Source organism: Musca domestica, unplaced genomic scaffold (assembly GCF_030504385.1).
Source record: "Musca domestica strain aabys unplaced genomic scaffold, Musca_domestica.polishedcontigs.V.1.1 34, whole genome shotgun sequence".
NCBI classification, from domain to species: domain Eukaryota; kingdom Metazoa; phylum Arthropoda; class Insecta; order Diptera; family Muscidae; genus Musca; species Musca domestica.
In genome coordinates this window covers 9,809,128-9,833,449 of record NW_026712313.1, presented here as the reverse complement: position 1 = coordinate 9,833,449, position 24,322 = coordinate 9,809,128, and the positions used below count along the sequence as shown (strand labels likewise).

General features: G+C 34.5%; 3 protein-coding genes across 3 annotated transcripts in view; 2 read left to right on the top strand and 1 right to left on the bottom strand.

The window, feature by feature from the left end:
- The window catches only part of LOC131803836 (MAP/microtubule affinity-regulating kinase 3-like), a 179,073-nt gene that overhangs the window by 88,635 nt on the left and 66,116 nt on the right, over nt 1-24,322 (bottom strand). The gene's annotated exons all lie outside the window — the stretch shown is intronic.
- On the top strand, nt 674-4,119 carry LOC101895501 (odorant receptor 74a-like). Its single transcript, XM_059125592.1, has 5 exons — nt 674-1,026; nt 3,082-3,616; nt 3,679-3,774; nt 3,830-4,012; nt 4,069-4,119. The coding sequence occupies exons 1-5, from the start codon at nt 674-676 to the stop codon at nt 4,117-4,119; spliced, it is 1,218 nt and encodes a 405-aa protein (XP_058981575.1).
- Nucleotides 6,404-11,169, top strand: LOC101895328 (odorant receptor 74a-like). Its single transcript, XM_005188477.2, has 4 exons — nt 6,404-6,756; nt 6,819-7,344; nt 7,401-7,496; nt 10,999-11,169. The coding sequence occupies exons 1-4, from the start codon at nt 6,404-6,406 to the stop codon at nt 11,167-11,169; spliced, it is 1,146 nt and encodes a 381-aa protein (XP_005188534.2).

Genomic DNA, 24,322 nt, shown 5'->3' with positions numbered 1-24,322 from the left:
TTCAGTTATATACTTGTGGTTAAAAGAAGTAATGTTAATAGGTGATATTTGTAAATTTTCATGGTCCAAGTTGGCACTCTTTTCGGAAAATTGTAAAAGATCGTTAGAATTGGCAATTTTTGGTAACAAATATATAAGACGCACAATGGAATTATATTCGACAATAGAAGAAGCCTCAGCTTCTCGGATTGATTTGTGTCAAGGTTGCCCTTGATATTCTCCGAAAGAAGTCTCAGAACTTTAAATTGGGAGGAGGCGAAAAATATTAAATCTCATACCCTCATAACTCATATTTTTAAGTACTAACTATGGACGATACAGGCGTAATGCAAGACCACCTTCCAGGCATGAAGAAGGATGAATGAAAGTTAAATTTGGACAACAATAGATATAACACAGGAACTACGATTTGGTTAATAACAACATACGTACATTTAAGTTTGAGCAATAATTACTTAATTTCGTTTGTGTCTTAAAACAAATTAAAAGTTTTGACTTTAAATACCAAAACAATTCCAGTTCTTAAGAATTCATAAACAATTACACTTTGTAAAGCAACGGTTGTTTTGGAGAACCTCACACTAAACCCAAATAGTTTCAATATAAATGTCCTGGCCTAACAGTCGGTGTGGTTAATTTTCATTGTAAATCCATTGGAGTAGTTCGAACGAAAATGTTGTATCGTCCTCGTTTGCCGGATGGCCGAAAGGTTCCATTATCCTGGCCCATAGCTCTCTTCAGGCTAACCAACAACATTTGTTGGCCATTGGAAGAGAATGCCTCCTGGCTTGCCGTGGTATTTGATCGTTTCTGTTGGTATTTGGCATTTATACTCTTCGTCATAACAAATGATGCCGAATTTCGTTATCTTCGGGTAAATATCAATAATTTGGATGAAATGTTGACGGGAGTACCGACATATTTGGTGCTGATTGAAATTCATTTGCGTGCCTTTACCTTGGGTTGGAGGAAGCAGGATTTTCGAAGGTTGCTGGAGAAATTCTACAGGCAGATTTATATTGAGAGGTGAGTAGAGGACATGGATTTTTTTAAATATTTTTTACAAGGACCAATAAGGCTTCAGGCGTGGATTATTTAAATAATTTTTAACAAAATCTTACAAGGCTCCAGGCGTGGATTTTTTAAACAATTTTTAACAAGGACCAATAAGGCTCCATGCGTGGATTTTTTAAATAATTTTTTACAAGGACTATTAAGGCTCCAGACGTGGATTTTTTAAATAATTTCTTACAAGGACTACTAAGGCTCCAGGCGTGGATTTTTTAAAGAATTTTTAACAAGGTCTTAAAAGGTTCCAGGCGTGGATTTTTTAAATAACTTTTAACAAGGACTATTAAGGCTCCAGGCGTGGATTTTTTAAATAACTTTTAACAAGGACTATTAAGGCTCCAGGCGTGGATTTTTTAAATAACTTTTAACAAGGACTATTAAGGCTCCAGGCGTGGATTTTTTAAATAATTTTTAACAAGGACCAATAAGGCTACATGCGTGAATTTTTTAAATAATTTTTAAGGCTCCAGGCATATATTTTTTAAATAATGTTTGACAAGGACCAATAAGGCTCCAGGCGTGGATTTTTTAAATAATTTTTAACAAGGACTATCAAGGCTCCAGGCGTGGATTTTTTAAATATTTTTTAACAAGGACTATCAAGGCTCTAGGCGTGGATTTTTTAATAATTTTAACAAGGACTTTCAGGCTCCAGGCGTGGATTTTTTAAATATTTCTTAACAAGGACTATTCAGGCTCCAGGCGTGGATTTTTTAAATATTTCTTAACAAGGACTATTCAGGCTCCAGGCGTGGATTTTTTAAATATTTCTTAACAAGGACTATTCAGGCTCCAGACGTGGATTTTTTAAATAATTTTTTGAAGGACTATTAAGGCTCCAGGCGTGGATTTTTTAAATATTTCTTAACAAGGACTATTCAGGCTCCAGACGTGGATTTTTTAAATAATTTTTTGAAGGACTATTAAGGCTCCAGGCGTGGATTTTTTAAATATTTTTTTACAAGGACTATTAAGGCTCCAGGTGTGGATTTTTTAAATAATTTTTTACAAGGACTTTTAAGGTTCCAGGCATGGATTTTTTAAATAATAAGGCTCCAGGCGTGGCTTTTTCCAATAATTTTTTACAAGGTCTTAAAAGGCTCCAGGCGTGGATTTTTTAAATAATTTTTAACAAGGACCAATAAGGCTCCAGGCGTGGATTTTTTAAATAATTTTTAACAAGGACCAATAAGGCTCCAGGCGTGGATTTTTTAAATAATTTTTAACAAGGACCAATAAGGCTCCAGGCGTGGATTTCGTAAATAATTTTTAACAATGACCAATAAGGCTCTAGGCGTGGATTTCTTAAATAATTTTTAACAATGACCAATAAGGCTCTAGGCGTGGATTTTTTAAATAATTTTTAACAAGGACTATTAAGGCTCCAGGCGTGGATTTTTTAAATAATTTTTAACAAGGACTATTAAGGCTCCATTTGTGGATTTTTTAAAGAGTTTTTACAAGGACTTTTAAAGCTCCAGGCGTGGATTTTTTAAATAATTTTTGACAAGGACTATTTAGGCTACAGGCGTGGATTTTTAAATAATTTTTGACAAGGACTATACAGGCTCCATGCGTCGATTTTTTCCAATAATTTTTAACAAGGACCAAAAACGCTAAAGGCGTGGAATTTTTAAATAATTGTTAACAAGGACTTAAAAGGCCCCAGGCGTTGATTTTTTATATAATTTTTAACAAGGACTTAAAAGGCTCCAGGCGTGTTTTTTAAATAATTTTTAACAAGGACTTAAAAGGCTCCAGGCGTGGATTTTTTAAATAATTTTTAACAAGGACCAATAAGGCTCCAGGCGTAGATTTTTTAAATAATTTTTAACAAGGACCAATAAGGCTACAGGCGTGGATTTTTTAACGAATTTTTTGAAGGACTGTTAAGGCTCCAGGCTTGGATTTTTTAAATAATTTTTAACAAGGGCTATTAAGGCTCCAGGAGGTTTATTAAAATCTTTTTTACAAGTACTATTTTTTTTCTTTTCTTTTCTTTGTTTGCAGCTCCCTTCATCCCACAATTTTCAAGAACATCCGCAGTCAACTCATGCCCATATTTGTGCTGAGCAGTTTGTATTTATCGGCTCTCATTTCCTATGTTATTTTGCCCATCTATTTCCTCTCCATCGGAAGCCGTGAATTAATGTACAAAATGATACCGGCCTTTGATTATAGCCCGTTGTGGATTTATTTGCTCTGCTGCCTCAGCAATTTATGGATTGGCGTCATTGTGGCCACCATGATGCTGGGCGAAGCCACGGTGCTGTCCACATTGGTATTTCATTTGAATGGTCGCTACCTTATGATGCGGGAAAAATTAATGGCCAAAGTCGATGTGGTGTTGGAGAAGAAGAAAAGGGATAATGGCAATCAACACATTGCAGCGGAATATAATAAAATTTTAGTGGAAACTTTGCAGGAAAATGTGGCATTGAACACCTTTGCCCAGGAGATCCAAAGGGAATATTCATTTCGTCTCTTCGTCATTGTGGCCTTTATGGCGGCTTCGCTGTGTGGCCTAGGTTTTAAGGTTTATACGGTGAGATACATTTGGAATTGGAATATTGAATATCAATAATAAAGCCTTTTTATATTCCTCAGAGTCCCATGACCAGTATCGGCTACATTTTCTGGGCCATTGGTAAAATTCAGGAAATCTTAGCCATTGGCACAATGGGTTCCACCATTGTGACAATAGTAAGCGAACTAAAACAACTTTTTTCTAAAATTTTTCAAAATGTTTTTCTCCTAGACCAACCAAATTAGCTCCATGTATTACGAATCCAATTGGGAACTGGTTGTTTTCCAATCCGAGGATTCCAAGTCCAATGCACGTCTAATGAAATTGGTTCAGTTGGCTATTGCAACCAACAGCAAACCCTTTTGTTTGACCGGTTTAAATTTTTTTACCATCTCAACGACCACAGCACTGGCAGTGAGTATAGGAAATTGAAAATTTACCTAATTTAAAAATTTAACATTTTTTCACAGATACTTCAGGGTGCCGGCTCCTACTTCACATGTCTCACATCATTCCGTTGAGGAAAAAATGGAAGAATATGGAACAATATGAAATAAAATACTTTGTTTTGAATAAAATATAAAGAATAAAGTTTTAAACTAGGGTTTCAAAAAAATTGTTTAAAAATCCAGGCCTGGAGCCTTAATAGTCTTTCTTCAAATTTATTTAAAAAATCCAGGCCTGGAGGCTCAATAGTCTTCCTTAAAATTTATTTAAAAAATCAAGGCCTGGAGGCTCAATAGTCTTCCTTAAAATTTATTTAAAAAATCCACGCCTGGAGCCTTTTAAGTCCTTGTTAAAAATTATTTAAAAAATCCACGCCTGGAGCCTTTTAAGTCCTTGTTAAAAATTATTTAAAAAATCCACGCCTGGAGCCTTTTAAGTCCTTGTTAAAAATTATTTAAAAAATCCACGCCTGGAGCCTTTTAAGTCCTTGTTAAAAATTATTTAAAAAATCCACGCCTGGAGCCTTATTGATCCTTGTTAAAAATTATTTAAAAAATCCACGCCTGGAGCCTTATTGGTCCTCGTTAAAAATTATTTAAAAAATCCACGCCTGGAGCCTTTTAAGTCCTTGTTAAAAATTATTTAAAAAATCCACGCCTGGAGCCTTTTAAGTCCTTGTTAAAAATTATTTAAAAAATCCACGCCTGGAGCCTTTTAAGTCCTTGTTAAAAATTATTTAAAAAATCCACGCCTGGAGCCTTTTAAGTCCTTGTTAAAAATTATTTAAAAAATCCACGCCTGGAGCCTTTTAAGTCCTTGTTAAAAATTATTTAAAAAATCCACGCCTGGAGCCTTTTAAGTCCTTGTTAAAAATTATTTAAAAAATCCACGCCTGGAGCCTTTTAAGTCCTTGTTAAAAATTATTTAAAAAATCCACGCCTGGAGCCTTTTAAGTCCTTGTTAAAAATTATTTAAAAAATCCACGCCTGGAGCCTTTTAAGTCCTTGTTAAAAATTATTTAAAAAATCCACGCCTGGAGCCTTTTAAGTCCTTGTTAAAAATTATTTAAAAAATCCACGCCTGGAGCCTTTTAAGTCCTTGTTAAAAATTATTTAAAAAATCCACGCCTGGAGCCTTTTAAGTCCTTGTTAAAAATTATTTAAAAAATCCACGCCTGGAGCCTTAATAGTCCTTGTTAAAAATTATTTAAAAAATCCACGCCTGGAGCCTTATTGGTCCTTGTTAAAAATTATTTTAAAAATCCAAGCCTGGAGCCTCATTGGTCTTTGTTGAAAATTATTTAAAAAATCCACGCCTGGAGCCTTATTGGTCCTTGTTAAAAATTATTTAAAAAATCCACGCCTGGAGCCTTTTAAGTCCTTGTTAAAAATTATTTAAAAAATCCACGCCTGGAGCCTTTTAAGTCCTTGTTAAAAATTATTTAAAAAATCCACGCCTGGAGCCTTTTAAGTCCTTGTTAAAAATTATTTAAAAAATCCACGCCTGGAGCCTTTTAAGTCCTTGTTAAAAATTGTTTAAAAAATCCACGCCTGGAGCCTTTTAAGTCCTTGTTAAAAATTATTTAAAAAATCCACGCCTGGAGCCTTTTAAGTCCTTGTTAAAAATTATTTAAAAAATCCACGCCTGGAGCCTTTTAAGTCCTTGTTAAAAATTATTTAAAAAATCCACGCCTGGAGCCTTTTAAGTCCTTGTTAAAAATTATTTAAAAAATCCACGCCTGGAGCCTTTTAAGTCCTTGTTAAAAATTATTTAAAAAATCCACGCCTGGAGCCTTTTAAGTTCTTGTTAAAAATTATTTAAAAAATCCACGCCTGGAGCCTTAATAGTCCTTGTTAAAAATTATTTAAAAAGTCTACGCCTGGAGGAATAGTCCTTGTTAAAAATTATTTTAAAAATCCGCGCCTGAAGCCTTAATAGTCCTTGTTAAAAATTATTTAAAAATCTACTCCTCGAGCCCTATTCGGTCTTCCAGTTGCACGTGTCTTTAAGTTCACTTTTCCCCTATTCCATAAAACTTTTTACCAGCATTTGTTGTTTATGTTCCACAGGAGCATAATTAGGATACTGAAAATTTGTATTTTTTATAAGCGATATAATTTCTCAATTAAAATTAAAAAGTTTCAAACTTTATGACGGCTGCGGAACTTATGAAAGCGGGCAATAATTGCCATAAGTTTTTTGGAGGGAGTACATAATTCATCACTTTTTTGTCAGTCTGGAAGACAATGTTAAAGAAAACTATAAATATATGATTCAATACGGAAATACCTCCCAGTTTGGAGAACAATTCCGTTTCTAGTGTTTCCACCTTCCTCCGGTCAACATATCATATCTTCCATGTTGTATACACCACGTCTGGTGAATGGCCGGCCTGTGGCTCTAACATGGCCCATGACATTCTATCGTCGCTTCAACATCATCTGTTGGCCTCTGGAGGATAATGCCGTCTGGTGGACCCACATCTTTACGACAGTCATCTATATGGTGTCCTTTCTCATATTTGTCATGCACAACGATGCTGAGGTCCGGTATCTGCGTGTGAATTTTCATAATCTCGATGATATGTTGACTGGGATACCGACCTATTTTGTACTGATCGAAATCCACATTCGGGCCTTTACGTCGGCCTTCGAGAAGAAGAGTTTCAAATGGATGTTGAGGAAGTTCTATGCGGAGATTTTTATTGAGGAGTAAGAGGAAGGGTTATCAATTTTTGGATTTCTATTTCTACAATTTTTTATTCAATTTACAGATCCCTTAGACCAGACATTCATGCCGGAAATTTACGCAGCTATTATCCTGTGCTGGCATTTTCAATTCTCTACCTGTGTGCCCTGCTAAGCTACATAGTCTTCACCATCTATGGTCTGGCGGTGGGTGAGAAACCCCTACCCTATAAAATGATACCGCCATTCGACTACAACAGCTGGTATATTTATACCCCTTTGGTCCTGAGTAGTCTATGGGTGGGGTTTATTGTGGCCTCCACCATTGTGGGGGAATCCTATGCCCTGACTATGTTTGTGCACAATCTCGATGGTCGTTATCAGATGATGGGAGAACGCCTAAATATGGGTGTTGAAAACATTTTGAAATTTTCATCAAACGATTCAGAGGCAATTGAAAAATTCCATAGAATTCTGATAGCTACGCTGAAGGAAAACATCCGTTTGAATAAATTTGCCCAAGAAATTCAGAGAGAATTTTCATTTCGTATTTTTATAATTTTCTCATTTTTGGCGGCAACGCTTTGCGTTCTGGTCTTCAAGGTTTATACGGTGAGTGGAAAGAGAAAAAAAGAAAATCGATACCAATATCTTCTTTTTTGCTCTAGAGTCCTGTCAACAGCATACCCTATGTGTTCTGGACCATTGGAAAAGTGCAAGAGACCATTGCATTTGGACAAATTGGAACGACAATTATAAGCAGAGTAAGTTCAAGGGATGTTTGTTAAAAGAATATATTGAAGGACTCTCAAATATATATCTTTAAGAACAGTTTCAATGATACAAAAGGACGAGGCGTGGATTTTTAAAATAATTTTCTTTAAAGGACCAACAAGACATGAATTTTTAAAATAATTTTTCTTCAAAGGACCAACAAGGCGTAGAGTTTTAAAATAATTTTCCTTCAAAGGACCAACAAGGCGTGGATATTTAAAATAATTTTAAAATAATTTCAAAGGATCAAAAAGGCTTTGATTTGATAAAGATTCACTTTTCAAAGGATCAACAAGGAGAGGATTTTTAAAGATTCATTGCTCAAATGACCAACGAGGCGTGGATTTTTTAAATATTTATTTTTCCAAGGATAAACAAGGCGTGGTTTTTTTTTAAAGATTCATTTTTCCAAGGACCAACAAGGCGTGGATTTTTTTAAAGATTCATTTTTCCAAGGACCAACAAGGCGTGGATTTTTTTAAAGATTCATTTTTCCAAGGACCAACAAGGCGTGGATTTTTTAAAGATTCATTTTTCCAAGCACCAATAAGGCGTGGATTTTTTTAAAGATTCATTTTTCCAAGGACCAACAAGGCGTGGATTTTTATAAAGATTCATTTTTCCAAGGACCAACAAGGCGTGGATTTTTTTAAAGATTCATTTTTCCAAGGACCAACAAGGCGTGGATTTTTTTAAAGATTCATTTTTCCAAGGACCAACAAGGCGTGGATTTTTTTAAAGATTCATTTTTCCAAGGACCAACAAGGCGTGGATTTTTTTAAAGATTCATTTTTCCAAGGACCAACAAGGCGTGGATTTTTTAAAGATTCATTTTTCCAAGGACCAACAAGGCGTGGATTTTTTTTAAAGATTCATTTTTGCAAAGGACCAAAAAGGCGTCGTTTTTTTTAAAGATTCATTTTTGCAAAGGACCAAAAAGGCGTCGATTTTTTAAAGACTCATTTTTCAAAGGATCAAAATAGCTTCGATTTGTTAAAGATTTAATTTTCTAAGGATCGACAAGGAGAGGATTTTTAAAGATTCAATATTTAAATGACTTAAATGACCAACAAGTCGTGAATTTTTTAAGGATTTATTTTCCCAAGGCGAAAATTTTTTAAAGATCTATTTTTCCAAGGACCAACAAGGCGTAGATTTTTTAATTTTTTTTCCAAGGACCGACAAGGCGTAGATTTTTTAAAGATTTATTTTTCCAAGGACCGACAAGGCGTAGATTTTTTAAAGATTTATTTTTCCAAGGACGAACAAGGCGTAGATTTTTTAAAGATTTATTTTTCCAAGGACGAACAAGGCGTAGATTTTTTAAAGATTTATTTTTCCAAGGACGAACAAGGAGTAGATTTTTTAAAGATTTATTTTTCCAAGGACGAACAAGGCGTAGATTTTTTAAAGATTTATTTTTCCAAGGACGAACAAGGCGTAGATTTTTTAAAAATTCGTTTTTCAAAGGAACAATTTTGATTTCCTAGGAGTAATTTTCAAGGATAAAAGGACCACAAAATTGTGGATTTCTTAAGGAATATTTTCCAAGGATTAAATGATGAATAAAATATTTCTTCAAAGAATTAAGAATATTTTCCAAAGATTAAAGGACGAACCAAGAAAATATTTCTTCAAAGACTTAAGAATATTTTCCAAGGATTAAAGGACAAACCAAGAAAATATTTCTTCACAGACCTTAATTTTTTTCCAAGGACCAAAGGACCAAGGATTTAACAATATTTTGTGAAGGACTAAAGAATCAAGAATCATGGACTTCAGAATATTTTTTCAGTGACCAATGGACCAATGATTTGTGAATATGTTTTCAAGGACCAAAGGGCCAAGGCCTTATGAATACTTTTTTTCAAGGACCAAAATATAAAATACGTGTATTTCTTGAAGAATAGTCTATAAAAAAATTCACGATTTGAGCCATAAAAGTCCTTCAAAAAGGCCGATTGAGCCATAAAAGTCCTTCAAAAAAAAGGCCGATTGAGCCTTAAAAGTCCTTCAAAAAGGCCGATTGAGCCTTAAAAGTCCTTCAAAAATCCACGTTTTGAGCCTGAAAAGTCCTTCAAAAATCCACCTTTTGAGCCTGAAAAGTCCTTCAAAAAATTCATTTAAAAAATCCACGTTAGGAACCTTGAAAAGTCCTTCAAAAAGGTTATTTAAAAAATCCACGTTAGGAACCTTGAAAAGTCCTTCAAAAAGGTTATTTAAAAAATCCACGTTAGGAACCTTGAAAAGTCCTTCAAAAATATTTAAAAAATCCACGATTAGAGCCTTAAAAGTCCTTCAAAAAGTTATTTTAAAAATTCACGCTTGGAGCCTTAATAGTTCTTCAAAAAGCCACGTTTGGAGCCTGAAAAGTCCTTCAAAAATATTTAAAAAATCCACGTTAGGAACCTTGAAAAGTCCTTCAAAAATATTTAAAAAAATCCACGATTAGAGCCTTAAAAGTTCTTCAAAAAATTATTTTAAAAATTCACGCTTGGAGCCTTAATAGTCCTTCAAAATTTTTTCAAAAAATCCACGATTGGAGACTTAAAAGTCCTTCCAATTTTTTTTTAATTCCACCCCCAAGCATTTATAGCCCTTGTTGACAGTTACTTAAAAAATCCATGCCTGAAGTCTTAATTGTCCTTAAAAAAAATATTTAAAAAATCCAAGCCCCAAGCAAAAGGAGAAAAAAATGTTTCCTTATGGAACAAAGAATCAAAAAAAAATTTATTTCTTAAAAAGTATTTTTCAAAGACCGAAAATATTTTATCAAGGACCAAAGGACAAAAAATATTTTTTAACGGGCCATCAAATATTTTCCAAGTATGCAAAATTTATTTTTAAGGATCTAAAAATAATTCTTCAAAGATGAGAGGTCCAAAAGACCAACCGACTTTGATTTTTATTGAATTTTTGTTTTCACCGACTAAAACACTAACAAAATTTGATATTTTATAAAAGGATCTAAAAATTTTAATTTTTTTGTTTGATGGATATTTGATAATTTTCCCATTCAAGTTGAGCTTATAATGACCTAGGGCGAAAGTAGTAGTCCTTTTGGTCCTTAAAAAATATTTACAAAAAATACTTCTGGTCCTTAAAAAATATTTACAAAAAATACTTTTGGTCCTTGCAAATATTTAAAAAAAATCCACGTTTAGTAGTCCTTTTTGTCCTTGAAAAATATTTAAAAAAAATTCACGTTTAGTAATCCTTTTTGTCCTTGAAAAATATTTAAAAAAAAACCACGTTTAGTAGTCCATTTTGTCCTCGAAAAATATTTAAAAAAAAATCCACGTTTAGTAGTTGAAAATATTTTTAAAAAAATCCACGGTTAATGAGGTCCTTAAAAAATATTTTTAAAAAATCCACATTTTTAATATTTTCTTGAGAAAATATTCCTTAAATAATCTATGTCGTTTTTAGTCAAAAAATGTATTCTTCATAGTTAAGAAGAATACAGTAAAAATTTACAACTTTCTTTACCAGACAGACGCCCTCAGTTCAATGTACTATGAATCGAAATGGGAAGCAGTTATCCAACACTCGTCGAATGCCAAGGCCAATGTCTCTTTTTTTGTGCTTTGCAGATACTTCAAGGTGCTAGCTCATATTTTACATTTCTCATATCGTTACGTTGAAGATGATAGCATGGATTAGAATTCCAAGAATATGTTCCATGTCACGACGTAAAATCAAATCTCTGTCTTGCTAAGAATTTTCCACATAAATGGAAAACAAATTATGTTTGTTGTGTTGAAAATTCAAATGAAAATAAATAAGAACTAAGAACATATCCCTACAGCTGTCAACTGAAATCTTCGTCATGCCTTACCGACTTGGGGCATTTAGCCAGTAGGGCCTTTAAGGGATTCTGTGTAAGGCCTTAATAGAGCTACGGCCCTTTCATAGTCTTCCAGGGTCAAAATCCACACTAAATGGTCCTTTGGTCCTTGAAGAAAATATATTTTAAAAAATCCACGTTTATTGGTCCTTGAAAAAAATATATTTTAAAAAATCCACTTTTATTGGTCCTTGAAAAAAATATATTTTAAAAAATCCACGTTTATTGGTCCTTGAAAAAAATATATTTTAAAAAATCCACTTTTATTGGTCCTTGAAAAAAATATATTTTAAAAAATCCACGTTTATTGGTCCTTGAAAAAAATATATTTTAAAAAATCCACGTTTATTGGTCCTTGAAAAAAATATATTTTAAAAAATCCACGTTTATTGGTCCTTGAAAAAAATATATTTTAAAAAATCCACGTTTATTGGTCCTTGAAAAAAATATTCTTTAAAAAATCCACGTTTATTGGTCCTTGAAAAAAATATTCTTTAAAAAATCCACGTTTATTGGTCCTTGAAAAAAATATTCTTTAAAAAATCCACGTTTATTGGTCCTTGAAAAAAAAATATTTTTTAAAAAATCCACGTTTATTGGGCCTTGAAAAAAATATTTTTTAAAAAATCAACGTTTATTGGTCCTTGAAAAAATATTTTTTAAAAAATCCACGTTTATTGGTCCTTGAAAAAAAAAATATTTTTTAAAAAATCCACGTTTATTGGTCCTTGAAAAAAAATATTTTTTAAAAAATCCACGTTTATTGGTCCTTGAAAAAAAATATTTTTTAAAAAATCCACGTTTATTGGTCCTTGAAAAAAATATTCTTTAAAAAATCCACGTTTATTGGTCCTTGAAAAAAATATTCTTTAAAAATCCAGGTTTACTGGTCTTTGGAAAAAATATTCTTTAAAAAATCCAAGTTTATATGTCCTTAAAAAAATATTCTTAAAAAAATCCACGTTTATTGGTCCCTGAAAAAATATTCTTTAAAAAATCCTTCTGTATTGGTCCTTGAAAAGAAATATTTTTTTTAAAATTCCACGTTTATTGGTCCTTGAAAAAAATATTCTTTAAAAAATCCACGATTATTTGGTCCTTGAAAAAATATTCCTTAAAAATTCCACGTTTATCGGTCCTTGAAAAAAATGTTCTTTAAAAAATCCATATTTATTGGTCCTTGAAAAAAATATTCTTTGAAAAATCCACGTTTATTTGGTCCTTGGAAAAATATTCTTTGAAAAATCCACGTTTATTTGATCCTTGAAAAAATATTCTTTAAAAAATCCACGTTTATTTGATCCTTGAAAAAATATTCTTTAAAAAATCCACGTTTATTTGATCCTTGAAAAAATATTCTTTAAAAAATCCACGTTTATTTGATCCTTGAAAAAATATTCTTTAAAAAATCCACGTTTATTTGATCCTTGAAAAAATATTCTTTAAAAAATCCACGTTTATTTGATCCTTGAAAAAATATTCTTTAAAAAATCCACGTTTATTTGATCCTTGAAAAAATATTCTTTAAAAAATCCACGTTTATTTGATCCTTGAAAAAATATTCTTTAAAAAATCCACGTTTATTTGATCCTTGAAAAAATATTCTTTAAAAAATCCACGTTTATTTGAACCTTGAAAAAATATTCTTTAAAAAATCCACGTTTATTTGATCCTTGAAAAAATATTCTTTAAAAAATCCACGTTTATTTGATCCTTGAAAAAATATTCTTTAAAAAATCCACGTTTATTTGATCCTTGAAAAAATATTCTTTAAAAAATCCACGTTTATTTGATCCTTGAAAAAATATTCTTTAAAAAATCCACGTTTATTTGATCCTTGAAAAAATATTCTTTAAAAAATCCACGTTTATTTGATCCTTGAAAAAATATTCTTTAAAAAATCCACGTTTATTTGATCCTTGAAAAAATATTCTTTAAAAAATCCACGTTTATTTGATCCTTGAAAAAATATTCTTTAAAAAATCCACGTTTATTTGATCCTTGAAAAAATATTCTTTAAAAAATCCACGTTTATTTGATCCTTGAAAAAATATTCTTTAAAAAATCCACGTTTATTTGATCCTTGAAAAAATATTCTTTAAAAAATCCACGTTTATTTGATCCTTGAAAAAATATTCTTAAAAAAATTCACGTTTATTTGATCCTTGAAAAAATATTCTTTAAAAAATCCACGTTTATTTGATCCTTGAAAAAATATTCTTTAAAAAATCCACGTTTATTTGATCCTTGAAAAAATATTCTTTAAAAAATCCACGTTTATTTGATCCTTGAAAAAATATTCTTTAAAAAATCCACGTTTATTTGATCCTTGAAAAAATATTCTTTAAAAAATCCACGTTTATTTGATCCTTGAAAAAATATTCTTTGAAAAATCCACGTTTACTTGATCCTCGACAAAATATTCTTTAAAAAACTCACGTTTATTTGATCCTTGAAAAAATATTCTTTAAAAAATCCACGTTTATTTGGTCGTTGAAAAAATATTCTTTAAAAATCCACGTTTATTTGGTCCTTGAAAAAATATTCCTTAAAAAATCCACGTTTATTTGGTCCTTGAAAAAATAATCTTTAGAAAATCCACGTTTATTTGGTCCTTGAAAAAATATTCTTTAAAAAATCTAGGTTTATTTGGTGCTTGAAAAAATATTCTTTAAAAAATCTAGGTTTATTTGGTCCTTGAAAAAATATTCTTTAAAAAATCCACGTTTATTTGGTCCTTGAAAAAATATTCTTTAAAAAATCCACGTTTATTTGGTCCTTGAAAAAAATATTCTTTAAAAAATCCACGTTTATTGGTCCTTGAAAAAAAATATTCTTTAAAAAATCCACGTTCATTGGTCCTTGAAAAAAAAATTCTTTAAAAAATCCACGTTAATTGGTCCTTGAAAAAAAATATTCTTTAAAAAATCCACGTTTATTGGTCCTTAAAAAATTTTAAAGAATATTTTTTCAAGGACCAAAAGGCACGTGGATTTTTTAAAGAATATTTTTTCAACAATTTTTATTCCGAATCGTCTTTCTTTTTTCCCTCAAATACCTTAATGATTGTTGTAAATTTGATTCACTAAATTTTTCTATTAAATTACAAAGTTTTATTTTATGATGCGGTTGGGAGAAACGCCCGCCGTCGCACAGCCTAGTAAATGGTGGCCTCTCATCAAGTGAAATAAAGAAGAAATGGAAAAAGTTTTCTTCAACCAAAAAAAAAAAAAAAAAAACTGAAGGAGACGAAGGAGAAACAACTTTTACCGAATAAGTTTATGGCACATTTGTTAAAATGTATGTCAGTCAGTTAGTCAGTCAGACAGGCAGCATAAAAATACAGGACATGCTCGCCACAGCTATAAACATGCACACGAACCATATACCCACCCTTCCCTCTTCCTTGCCATCCTATACCCAAAATCCTGCTAACCTCCAGGACATTTTACAATATAACAAACGGAAGTAAAAACTGGCAACCATAATTGCAAAAACTGTTCTCCATAAATTTGGGTGGTTTGTTGACTTTAGCAGGCAGTCTCTACTGGTAGAGATATGTGGAGAGAGCAGGAGGGGCCAACCATAGATGTAGAGCGGGTGAAGGTAGTTGCCCAACACATTTCAACTCGTTTGGCTGGTGGTAATCGTGGTCATGTGGCTTCGCTTCGCCTTCATTGTTGTCATAATGAAAAGCATTTGTGAAGGGGAAAATTGTTTAAATGGAGAGAGTAGCCAATAGAGAGTGAGGGGGGGCAAAGGGGAGAGAGAAAATCATGTTACATGTCCTAACCACAAATCGATATTATGCGAAACTAAAAACATATTTTGAAAGCAAACATATTTTGGATTTTGAAAACAAAAATGCAATCTAACCGCAGGATAATCAGTGCCAACGAAATTATATTTTATTTTGTTTATTTTATATCCTTTTTTTTCTGGATACCATATTGTGGTTATTGTTGTAATTGTATTCAATGGACATGTAGGTTAGATAAGGTGTTAGGATGGACAGCAGTTTTCTATTGAAATCGGAGATAATTGGCCCATTGGATTCGTTCTGCCAGATATGCAGATGCAGCGGCGACAAGAGAGATAGATTTAAGCCGTGTTCGATGTTTGCAGGAAATCATGGGATTTATTCCAACCTTATAATAATTTACAAGACTTTGGCCCATTCTGGGCTAAGTATCAGAATATGTGGGCCTATAATGTCATACTTGCTACGATATTTTTGGAAAATTTTAACATCTGCAGGAGAGGTACCCGAAGTAGTAAACGAGAAAAATTTCTATCCGTTGATCTGTTTGAGTTTGATGAGAATGTAACATAACATAACTGACGGATACTCCCTTCTACTCCAAATATCCTGAAATGGAGTCCCTTGAACAGAAGGCCTTCTATAGGCCTTCTAGTGACAAAAGACCTTCTACAGGTCTTCTGGAGACAGAATACCTTCCACAGGTCTTCTGGGGACCAAGAGCCTTTTTCAGTTCGTTTGGGGACAGAAGGCCGTCTTTAGGTCTCTTGGGAATAGAAGAACTTCTTCAGGTCTTCTATGGAAATAATATCTTTCACAGATCTTCTGGGGACAAAAGACCTTCTACAAGTCTTTTGGGGACAGAAGGCCGTCTTCAGGTCTTCTGGAGACAGAATACCTTCCACAGGTCTTCTGGGGACAAAAGGTCGTCTTCAGGTCTTCTGTGGACAGAATATCTTCTACAGGTCTTCTGGGGACAAAAGGGCCTTTTTCAGGTCTTTTGGGGACAGAATATCTTCTACAGGTCTTCTGGGGCAAAAGGGCCTTCTTCAGGTCTTTTGGGGATAGAAGGCCGTCTTCAGGTCTATTGGGAATATAAGAACTTCTTCAGGTCTTCTATGAAAATAAGATTTTGTACAGGTCTTCTGGGGACAAAAGACCTTCTACAGGTCTTTTGGGGCAGAAGACCTTCTTCAAGTCTTCTATAAACAGAAGACCTTCTACAGGTATTTTATGAACAGAATACCTTCTACATGTCTTCTAGGGACAGAAGACCATCCAAAGATCTTCTGAGGACCTTCTACAGGTCTTCTGAAGACAGAAGACATTCCACAGGTATACTGTGGACCGAATACCTTCTTCAGGTCTTCTGGAGGATAGAAGACTTTCTATAGGTCTCCTATGTACAGAAAAACTTCTAGAGGTCTTCTGTGGACAGAAGACCTTTCACAGGTCTACTATGGACAGAAGAACTTCTTCAGCTCAACTGGCGACAGAAGACCTTCCACAGCTCTTCTATGGACAAAAGATCTTTTTCAGGTCTTCTGAGGACAAAATGCCTTATTTAAGCCTTCTGAGGACAGAAGATCTTCTTCAGGTCTTCTACGGTCAGAAGACCTTCTTCAGATCTTCTGTGAACAGAAGACCGTCGTCAGGATTCTATAGGCTGAAGACACTTGAAGAGTCTTCTATAGACAGAAAATCCTTTAGGGGTCTTTTATAAAAAGAGGATACCTAAGGGGTCTTTCATAAGCAGAAACCCCCTAGTGGACATCTGTCCAGAAACGGATTTGGTCCAAAGAGACCTAGAGTCTTAAACCTCTATTTCGATGAGGCAGGTATCAAATGGAATATACCACCTCAAGCCATATGGCTAATAAAATTTAATTCGATATCTGAAATATTTACGCATGACGGGTGGCATTTTTTATTTTCATGAAAAAAAAAAACAGTTGTATGTTCCATATCTTAGGGAGACAATTTTTACTTCCTTACCTAAGCAGAAACTTTCCCGGGTTTGTTAGTTCATGTTTACTCCTCGAATGACGTTTTATTATACCCTCAGCCATATGGCTACAGAGGGTACATACAATTTGATATGTTCAAAACGTGCCTAGCCGAAATAACAGGTTTAGACCTCTCTCTCTCTCTCTTTTTGGACCAAATCCGTTTCAGAACATTTGGAGTCGATCTAGCGATGTCCCTCCGTCCGTATGTCTGTCGACGGTCGAAATTTTCAAAAATATATATATTTTTTTTTTTGCACAGGAAGTGAAAGGATAATCCGATTTTGCTCCAACTTTGCGAACCCTAGTATTTTTGTCAGTGCTAGGTGAGGTGACCTCCCTCACAAAGGATCAAAATTTTGAATGATAACAACTCTTGTAAAAAGTGATGTAAGAGTCCGATTGTCTTCAAAATTCACACATTTCAATAATTTCATTAACCCAAGGTCTGGTGGAATGTATCGATCCACTCCTTCTGGCACCTTCCCCACAAAAGGTCCAAACTTGAAAAAAATATTTTTTGCACAGAAAGAGAAACGATAATCCGATTTTGCTCCAAATTAGCAAATCCTAATATTTGCATCAGTTCTAGGTCAGGTACGAAAATGGACGATATCGGTCCACTCCATCAAGTACGTCCCCCACAAATGCTCAACATTTTGAATATCGGTGAATCGGCGGGCCCTCAAATTACATACATCACAATACTTTTATTAACGCAAGATCTGGTGTGAAGATGAAATATGTCGCTCCACTCCTTCTGGTACCTCTCCCATAAAGGGGTCAAAATTTTGAATAGCCGAAACAATTAAAAAAAAATCCGAAATAAACATCTACTTCTCTTCATAATTTACACAACCCATTATTTCTACTAACACAAGATCTGCTGCGAAGATGAAGAGTATCGGTTGACCCCTTCTGGTATCTCCGCCACAAAGACTTAAAATTTAGAATATTCATGAAGCTTATAAAACGCAAAATTTGCATCGGATTCCATTCAGACTTGGCACATCTCAATAGTTCCATCAACACAAGATCTGTTATAAAGATTGTAGAGATCGGACTATTTCTTCTGGTATCTCTCCCACAGATGGTCAAAGTTTGGAACAACCAAACGATTATAGAATTCGAAAAAAAACTTTCGGTTCTTTTCATATTTCAGGCATCCCATTATTTCTACTAATACAAGATCTGCTGAGAAGGTGGAGAGTATCGGTTAAAACCTTCTGGTATCTCCCCACAAAGGCTCAAAGTTTTGAATATTTATTAAGCTCTTAAAACGCAAAATTAGCCTCCGATTCCATTCAGACTTGGCACATCTCAATATTTCCATTGACACAAGATCTGTTACAAAAAAGGTAAAGATCGGCACATTTCTTCTGGTACCTCCCCCCACAAAGTTTCAAAGTTTTGAACAACCAAAACGATTATAAAATCCGAAATAAGAATCCGATTCTCTTCATATTTCACAAATCTCATTATTTCTTCTAACAAAAGATCTGCTGTGAAGATGGAATATATCGGTCCACTCCATTTGGTACCTTCCCCACAAAGGATTAAAATTGTAAATATATATGAGGCTCATAAAATCTGAAATGAACATCCAATTCCTTTACTACAGCCTAAGACATAAAATTGTCTGTACAGGTCCACGTCTTCGTAGAGCCCCCATATAACGGTACCTCCCGATATTCGGTATTCCGCACCGGAATTGTTTCAAATTTGGTATTTAAAGTTCGTAATAGATACTACAGCCTAGGACAGAAAATTGTCTGTGCAGGTCCACGTCTTCGTATAGCCCCCATATAACGGTACCTCCCTATATTCGGTATTTTGTTGATTTTAGGTTTACTATTAACCAGAGTAGTTTCAAATTGCGTATTTAGACTTTGTAATAGGAACTACAGTCCGTGACAGAAAATTGCCTATGCTGGTCCAGGTCTTTGTGTAGGCTCCATATATCAGTACCTCTATATATTCGGTATTTTGACGATTTTAGGTACAATACCCACCGAAATTGTTTGAAATGTCGTATTTGAAGTTCGTAATAGATGCTATAGCCTGTGACAGAAAATTGTCTTTGCTGGTCCAGGTCTTCGCACAGCTATGATATAAAGGTACCTCCCTCTATAGGATATTTTGATGATTTTAGCTACATTATTCGGGGTTTATTTCATTTTTCGAATTTGAATATGGTAATGGCTTATGACAAACAATGCCTATATAGACCCACGTCGTATAGATCCCAATATTACGGCTATATTCGGTATTTTTAAAATTTTAATAAAATTTTTTAAGGATTTTTTTTTTTTTAAATTTCCAAATTCATTACAACTGGTGGAGGGTATTCAAAGTTCGGCCCGGCCGGAATTACTGCTTTTTAACTTGTTTTATTTCTGTTTTAAATTATTTATTTATTAATTAATTTATTTATTTTTTATTTCTTTTTTTTTTTTTTTTGGTTAAGCCTTTCCCCCCTTCATACCACGTTATGACCTCTTCTCGAAAAAAAACCTTCATTTGAAATCTCCTCAAAAATAATTAATTTGTTTTTCAATCTCAAACATAACTAAGTCAATTTTTTCCCGCAAAGTCATCAATTGCAGAACTCTACCATCCCAGCAACTAACAAAAATATTCGTTGATTCATTACCCCACAAAACCCAAGAAACAAACAAATGGTACTTTCATTAAAGCCACACAGTGCGATGACAATCTTCCAAACGGAAATTGTAACGTTAAGTTCGACTGCTGGTTGCTGTTACTGTTGTTGTTGTTATTGTATTTACATTTTCTACAACAACCGGCCGACAAATACAAATTGTCGGCATCGTCGCACGTTTTTTTCTTCTTTTTTTTCTGCCCCGCAACTCACACGCAAGTGTCAACCGAACGATGAGTCTTTTTTTTCCTATTTTCTTAGCAAAGTGTCGGGCGGTAGGAGAAAAAGCAAAAAAAAAACAATTGGAAACGTTACACAAAAGACAAGAAAACACCCGCAAAAGTTATCGAAACAAAGTCAAGTGAAGTGAACAAGAGCAACAACAACAACAACGTTATGTCTTCAAATGAATAATTGAAGCGAACGAAGAAAAAAAAATAAAAATAACAACAACACCAATAAAATACGATATAAACTTCTTCTTTCTTCATTTCAGCGTTATCAAATAAATCGTCAAAAAACTTCGTGTGAACTCACTTACAGAGGTACGACAGCGCTCGCAGATTCATTGTTTCGAAGTGGGAGATGTACAGTGGGAGGAGAAGGAGTCTCTCTACAGGTTTTCTGGAGACAGAAACAATTTTAACGGTCTTCCCAAGAGAGAAGGCCTTCTACATGTTTTCTATAGATGGAATATCTTCGGCAGGTTCTCTATGGACAGAAGACTTGCTACAACTCTTTCAAGAACTGAAAACCCTCTACAGGTCTTCTATGGTCAGAAGGCCTTCTTCAGGTCTTTTGGGAGACAGAAGACCTTCTTAAGGGCTTCTGGGGATAAAAGACCTTCTTCAGGACTTCTGGAGACAAAGGTCTTTTTCGGATCTTCAGGGACAAAAGTCCTTCTTCTGGTCTTCTGGGGAACGAAGACCTTCCTTGCTACTTCTGGGGATCGAAGACCTTCTTTGGTACTTCCGGAGACCGAAGGCCTTCCTCAGGTCTTCTGAGGATAGAAGGCCTTCAGCAGGTATTTTGGGGACAGAATATCTTCTGCATATGTTCTATGGTCAGAAGACCTTCTTCAAGTTTTCTGGGGACAAAAGGTCTTCTTTAGGTCTTCTTGAACATAAGACCTTCTACAGGTCTTCTATGGACACAAAACCTTCTACAGGCCTTCTATGGAAATGTCCTCTTCTATGGAAAGAAGACCTTCTACAGGTCTTTTGGGAACAGAAGACCTTCCACAGGTCTTCTACGAACAGAACACCTTCTATAGGTCTTCTGGGGACAGAGGAGCTTCTACAGAAGGTCTACAGGTCTTCTATGGACAAGAGACTTTCAACAGGTCTTCTATGGAGAGAAGACCTTCCATAGATCCTCTAAAGACACAAAAACTTCTACACGTCTTCTGGTGACCCTCAACATGTATTCTATTGAAAGAAGTCCTTTTACAGGTCTTCTATGGAAAGAAGACCTTCTACAGGTCTTCTGGGAAAAGAAGACTTTCTACAGGTCTTCTATGGACAGAAGACCTTCTTCAGGTCTTCTATGGACAGAAGACCTTCTACATGTCTTCTGAAGACAGAAGGCCATCTACAGGTCTTCTGGAGACAGAAGGCCTTCTACAGGTCTTCTGGAGACAGAAGACCTTCTACAGGTCTTCTATGGACAGAAGGCCTTTTGAAGGTCTTCTATGGCCAGAAGACCCTCTGCAGGTCTTCTGGGGACCGAATACCTTATTCTGGGGAAAGAAGACCTTCTACAGGTCTTCTATGGAAAGAAGATCTTTTAAAGGTCTTCTATAGAAAGAAGACCTTCTTCAGGTCTTCCGGGAACAGAAGACATTCTTCAGGTCTTCTATGGAAAGAAGACCTTCTACAGGTCTTCTATGTTCAGAAGGCCTTCTACAGGTCTTCTATGTTCAGAAGACATTCTTCAGGTCTTCTGGGAACTGAAGACATTCTTCAGGTCTTCTGGGAAGAGAAGTCCTTCTTCAGGTCTTCTGGGAACAGAAGACCTTCTTCAGGTCTTCTGGGAACAGAAAGCCTTCTTCGGGTCTCCTGAGAACAGAAGACATTCTTCAGGTCTTCTGGGAACAGAAGGCCTTCTTCAGGTCTTCTGGGAACAGAAGATCATTGTCAAGACTTCTAGGAAGAAAAGACCCCTTAGGGGTCTTTTATGGCTAAAAGACTTTCTGCAGGCCTTCTATGAAAAAAGACCTTCTGTTGGTCTTCTATGGGCAGTCCTCTATAGACAATAGAGGCTTAAGGGGTCTTCTATGGACAATATACCCTCGAAGTGTCTTCTATAGGCTGAAGCCAATTGAAGGGACTTCTATAGACAGAAAATAATGAAAACACTTAAGGGGTCATCTGTAGATGGAATACCCTTAAGGGATAATCTGCAGACCGAAAACCCTTAAAGGGTTTTCTAAAGATAGAAGATCCTTTCAAGAATCTTCTGAATCCAGAAAACTCTTGAGGTGTCTTCTGTAGACAGAAGGTTCCTATGTTGTTTCCTACAGACCGAAGACCCCTTAAGCGTCTTTTTTAGGCAAAAGTCCCTTGAGGGGACTTCTATGGACAATGGCTCACAAAGGGTCTTCTATAGACATGGAAGACTCCTGAGAGTGTCTTTTATAGACATGAAAGACTCCTGAGAGGCCTTTTATAGACATTGAAGACTCATGAGGGGTCTTCTATGGTCTAACGATCCTTAATTATAAAAGACATTTTATTGGTCCATTATGGCTACGAATTCAATTTCAGTTTTTTTTTTAATTTTTATCTTAGCCACTGTCCGAAAACTTCCGAGTATTGAATAAACAACGGAATAAATAACAAGTTGTTATTTTGAACCAATAAAACTTCACACTTCAAGTGAGAAAGAAAGGGCAGCAAGAGAAAACCGAACAAATGATGTGTAAGCAAGACACCGACAGAAGAAAAAAAAAACAAAACGCACAAAGTAAGCAGAAACGGCAACGAAAGGCCAGGGCAAATAAAAAAACAACAACAACAAAAACATCGACTGCGATGACAGTGAGAGCGCAATTGAATGACAATAACATCAGATGACATATCATTAATTCGCTCGACAAAAATAATAATAAGTCTTTTTTTTTTTGGTCTTCGTCTTCTCCGCACGTCAGATTCCATAATTCGAACTTGTGGAGGTTCCAATTAACAGAAGTGTTGACGGAAGTTTTTTTTATGATTTTGTTTTGTCTTTCGCGTGGTTTCATTTTTCATTAATTGTCAATTGGCATTAAGAGTTGACAAATTCTTTTTCTTTTTTTGTTTATTGTAATCTTCTTATAGTTCGGTGTTTCTGGAGGGGTGGGGGAGGGGGAAATAAATACAATAATAGGATTAGGTTAATTTATGTTTTGACAACTGAGATCTTATTTCGGAGACTTTGGGAATTTTGTGTTTTTTTCCTACAACTTTAAGTGACCGTCTGAATTATGGTGTGCCGTAAATTTTAATATTGGCAGATTAAAAGTTATGGCGATATATTTTGGGTAAAGCATGTCAATGCGATTTTATAACCGGAAGGAAGATATATACGATCTTCACAACAGATTTTGTGTTAGCAAAAATGTTTGGATGTATGAAATTTGAAGAGAGTTGGATGCTTATATCCCTTTCTTTGAGCGTTTTGTTTTTCAAAATCTTGAACAGTATTGGGGGGAGGTACCAGAAGGTATGGTCCGATCTCCACCATCCTTATCACAGATATTGTGTAGATGGAAACATTGAGATGTACCAAGTCTGAATGGCATCGGATGTAAATATCCCGTTTTATGAGCTTCTTCGATATTTAAAATTTTGACCCATTGTGGGGGAGGTACCAGAAGGGGTAGACCGATATATTCCGTCTTCACAGAAGATCTTTAGTTAGTAGAAATTTTGAGTTATGTAAAAATTTAAGAGAATCAGATACTTATTTAGCGTTTTACGAGCTTCATGGCTATTCCAAATTCTGACCCTTTGTGGGGTGAGGTACTCGAAGGAGCGAACCAATATATTCCATCTTCATAGCAGATCTTGTGATAATAGAAATAATGGGATGTGTGAAATATTAAAGGCACCAGATGCCTATTTCGGATATTATAATCATTTTGGTTATTCAAAATTTTGACCCTTTGTGGGGGAGGTACCAGAAGGAATGGTCCGATCTCTACCATCTTTATCACAGATTTTGTATTGATGGAAATATTGAGATGTCCCGTTTTATGAGCTTCTTTGATATTTAAAATTTTGACCCATTGTGGGGGAGGTACCAGAAGGGGTAGACCGATATATCCCGTCTTCACAGAAGATCTTTAGTTAGTAGAAATTTTGAGTTATGTAAAATTAAAGAGAATCAGATACTTATTTAGCGTTTCACGAGCTTCATGGCTATTCTAAATTCTGACTATTTGTATGGGGGAGGTACCACAAGGAGTGGACCGATACATGCCATCTTGATAACAGATCTTGTGTTGGTAGAAATAATTGGATGTGTGAAATAATAAGGGTACCGGATGCTTATATCGGATT

Excerpts from the sequence above, each read along its gene's own strand:
- LOC101895328 (XM_005188477.2), top strand. The coding sequence starts at position 6,404 with ATGTTGTATACACCACGTCTGGTGAATGGCCGGCCTGTGGCTCTAACA. Across the intron at positions 6,757-6,818 it reads GCGGAGATTTTTATTGAGGA|ATCCCTTAGACCAGACATTC; the intron begins GTAAGAGGAAGG and ends TTCAATTTACAG. Across the intron at positions 7,497-10,998 it reads GAACGACAATTATAAGCAGA|ACAGACGCCCTCAGTTCAAT; the intron begins GTAAGTTCAAGG and ends TTTCTTTACCAG.
- LOC101895501 (XM_059125592.1), top strand. The coding sequence starts at position 674 with ATGTTGTATCGTCCTCGTTTGCCGGATGGCCGAAAGGTTCCATTATCC. Across the intron at positions 1,027-3,081 it reads AGGCAGATTTATATTGAGAG|CTCCCTTCATCCCACAATTT; the intron begins GTGAGTAGAGGA and ends CTTTGTTTGCAG. Across the intron at positions 4,013-4,068 it reads CAACGACCACAGCACTGGCA|ATACTTCAGGGTGCCGGCTC; the intron begins GTGAGTATAGGA and ends ATTTTTTCACAG.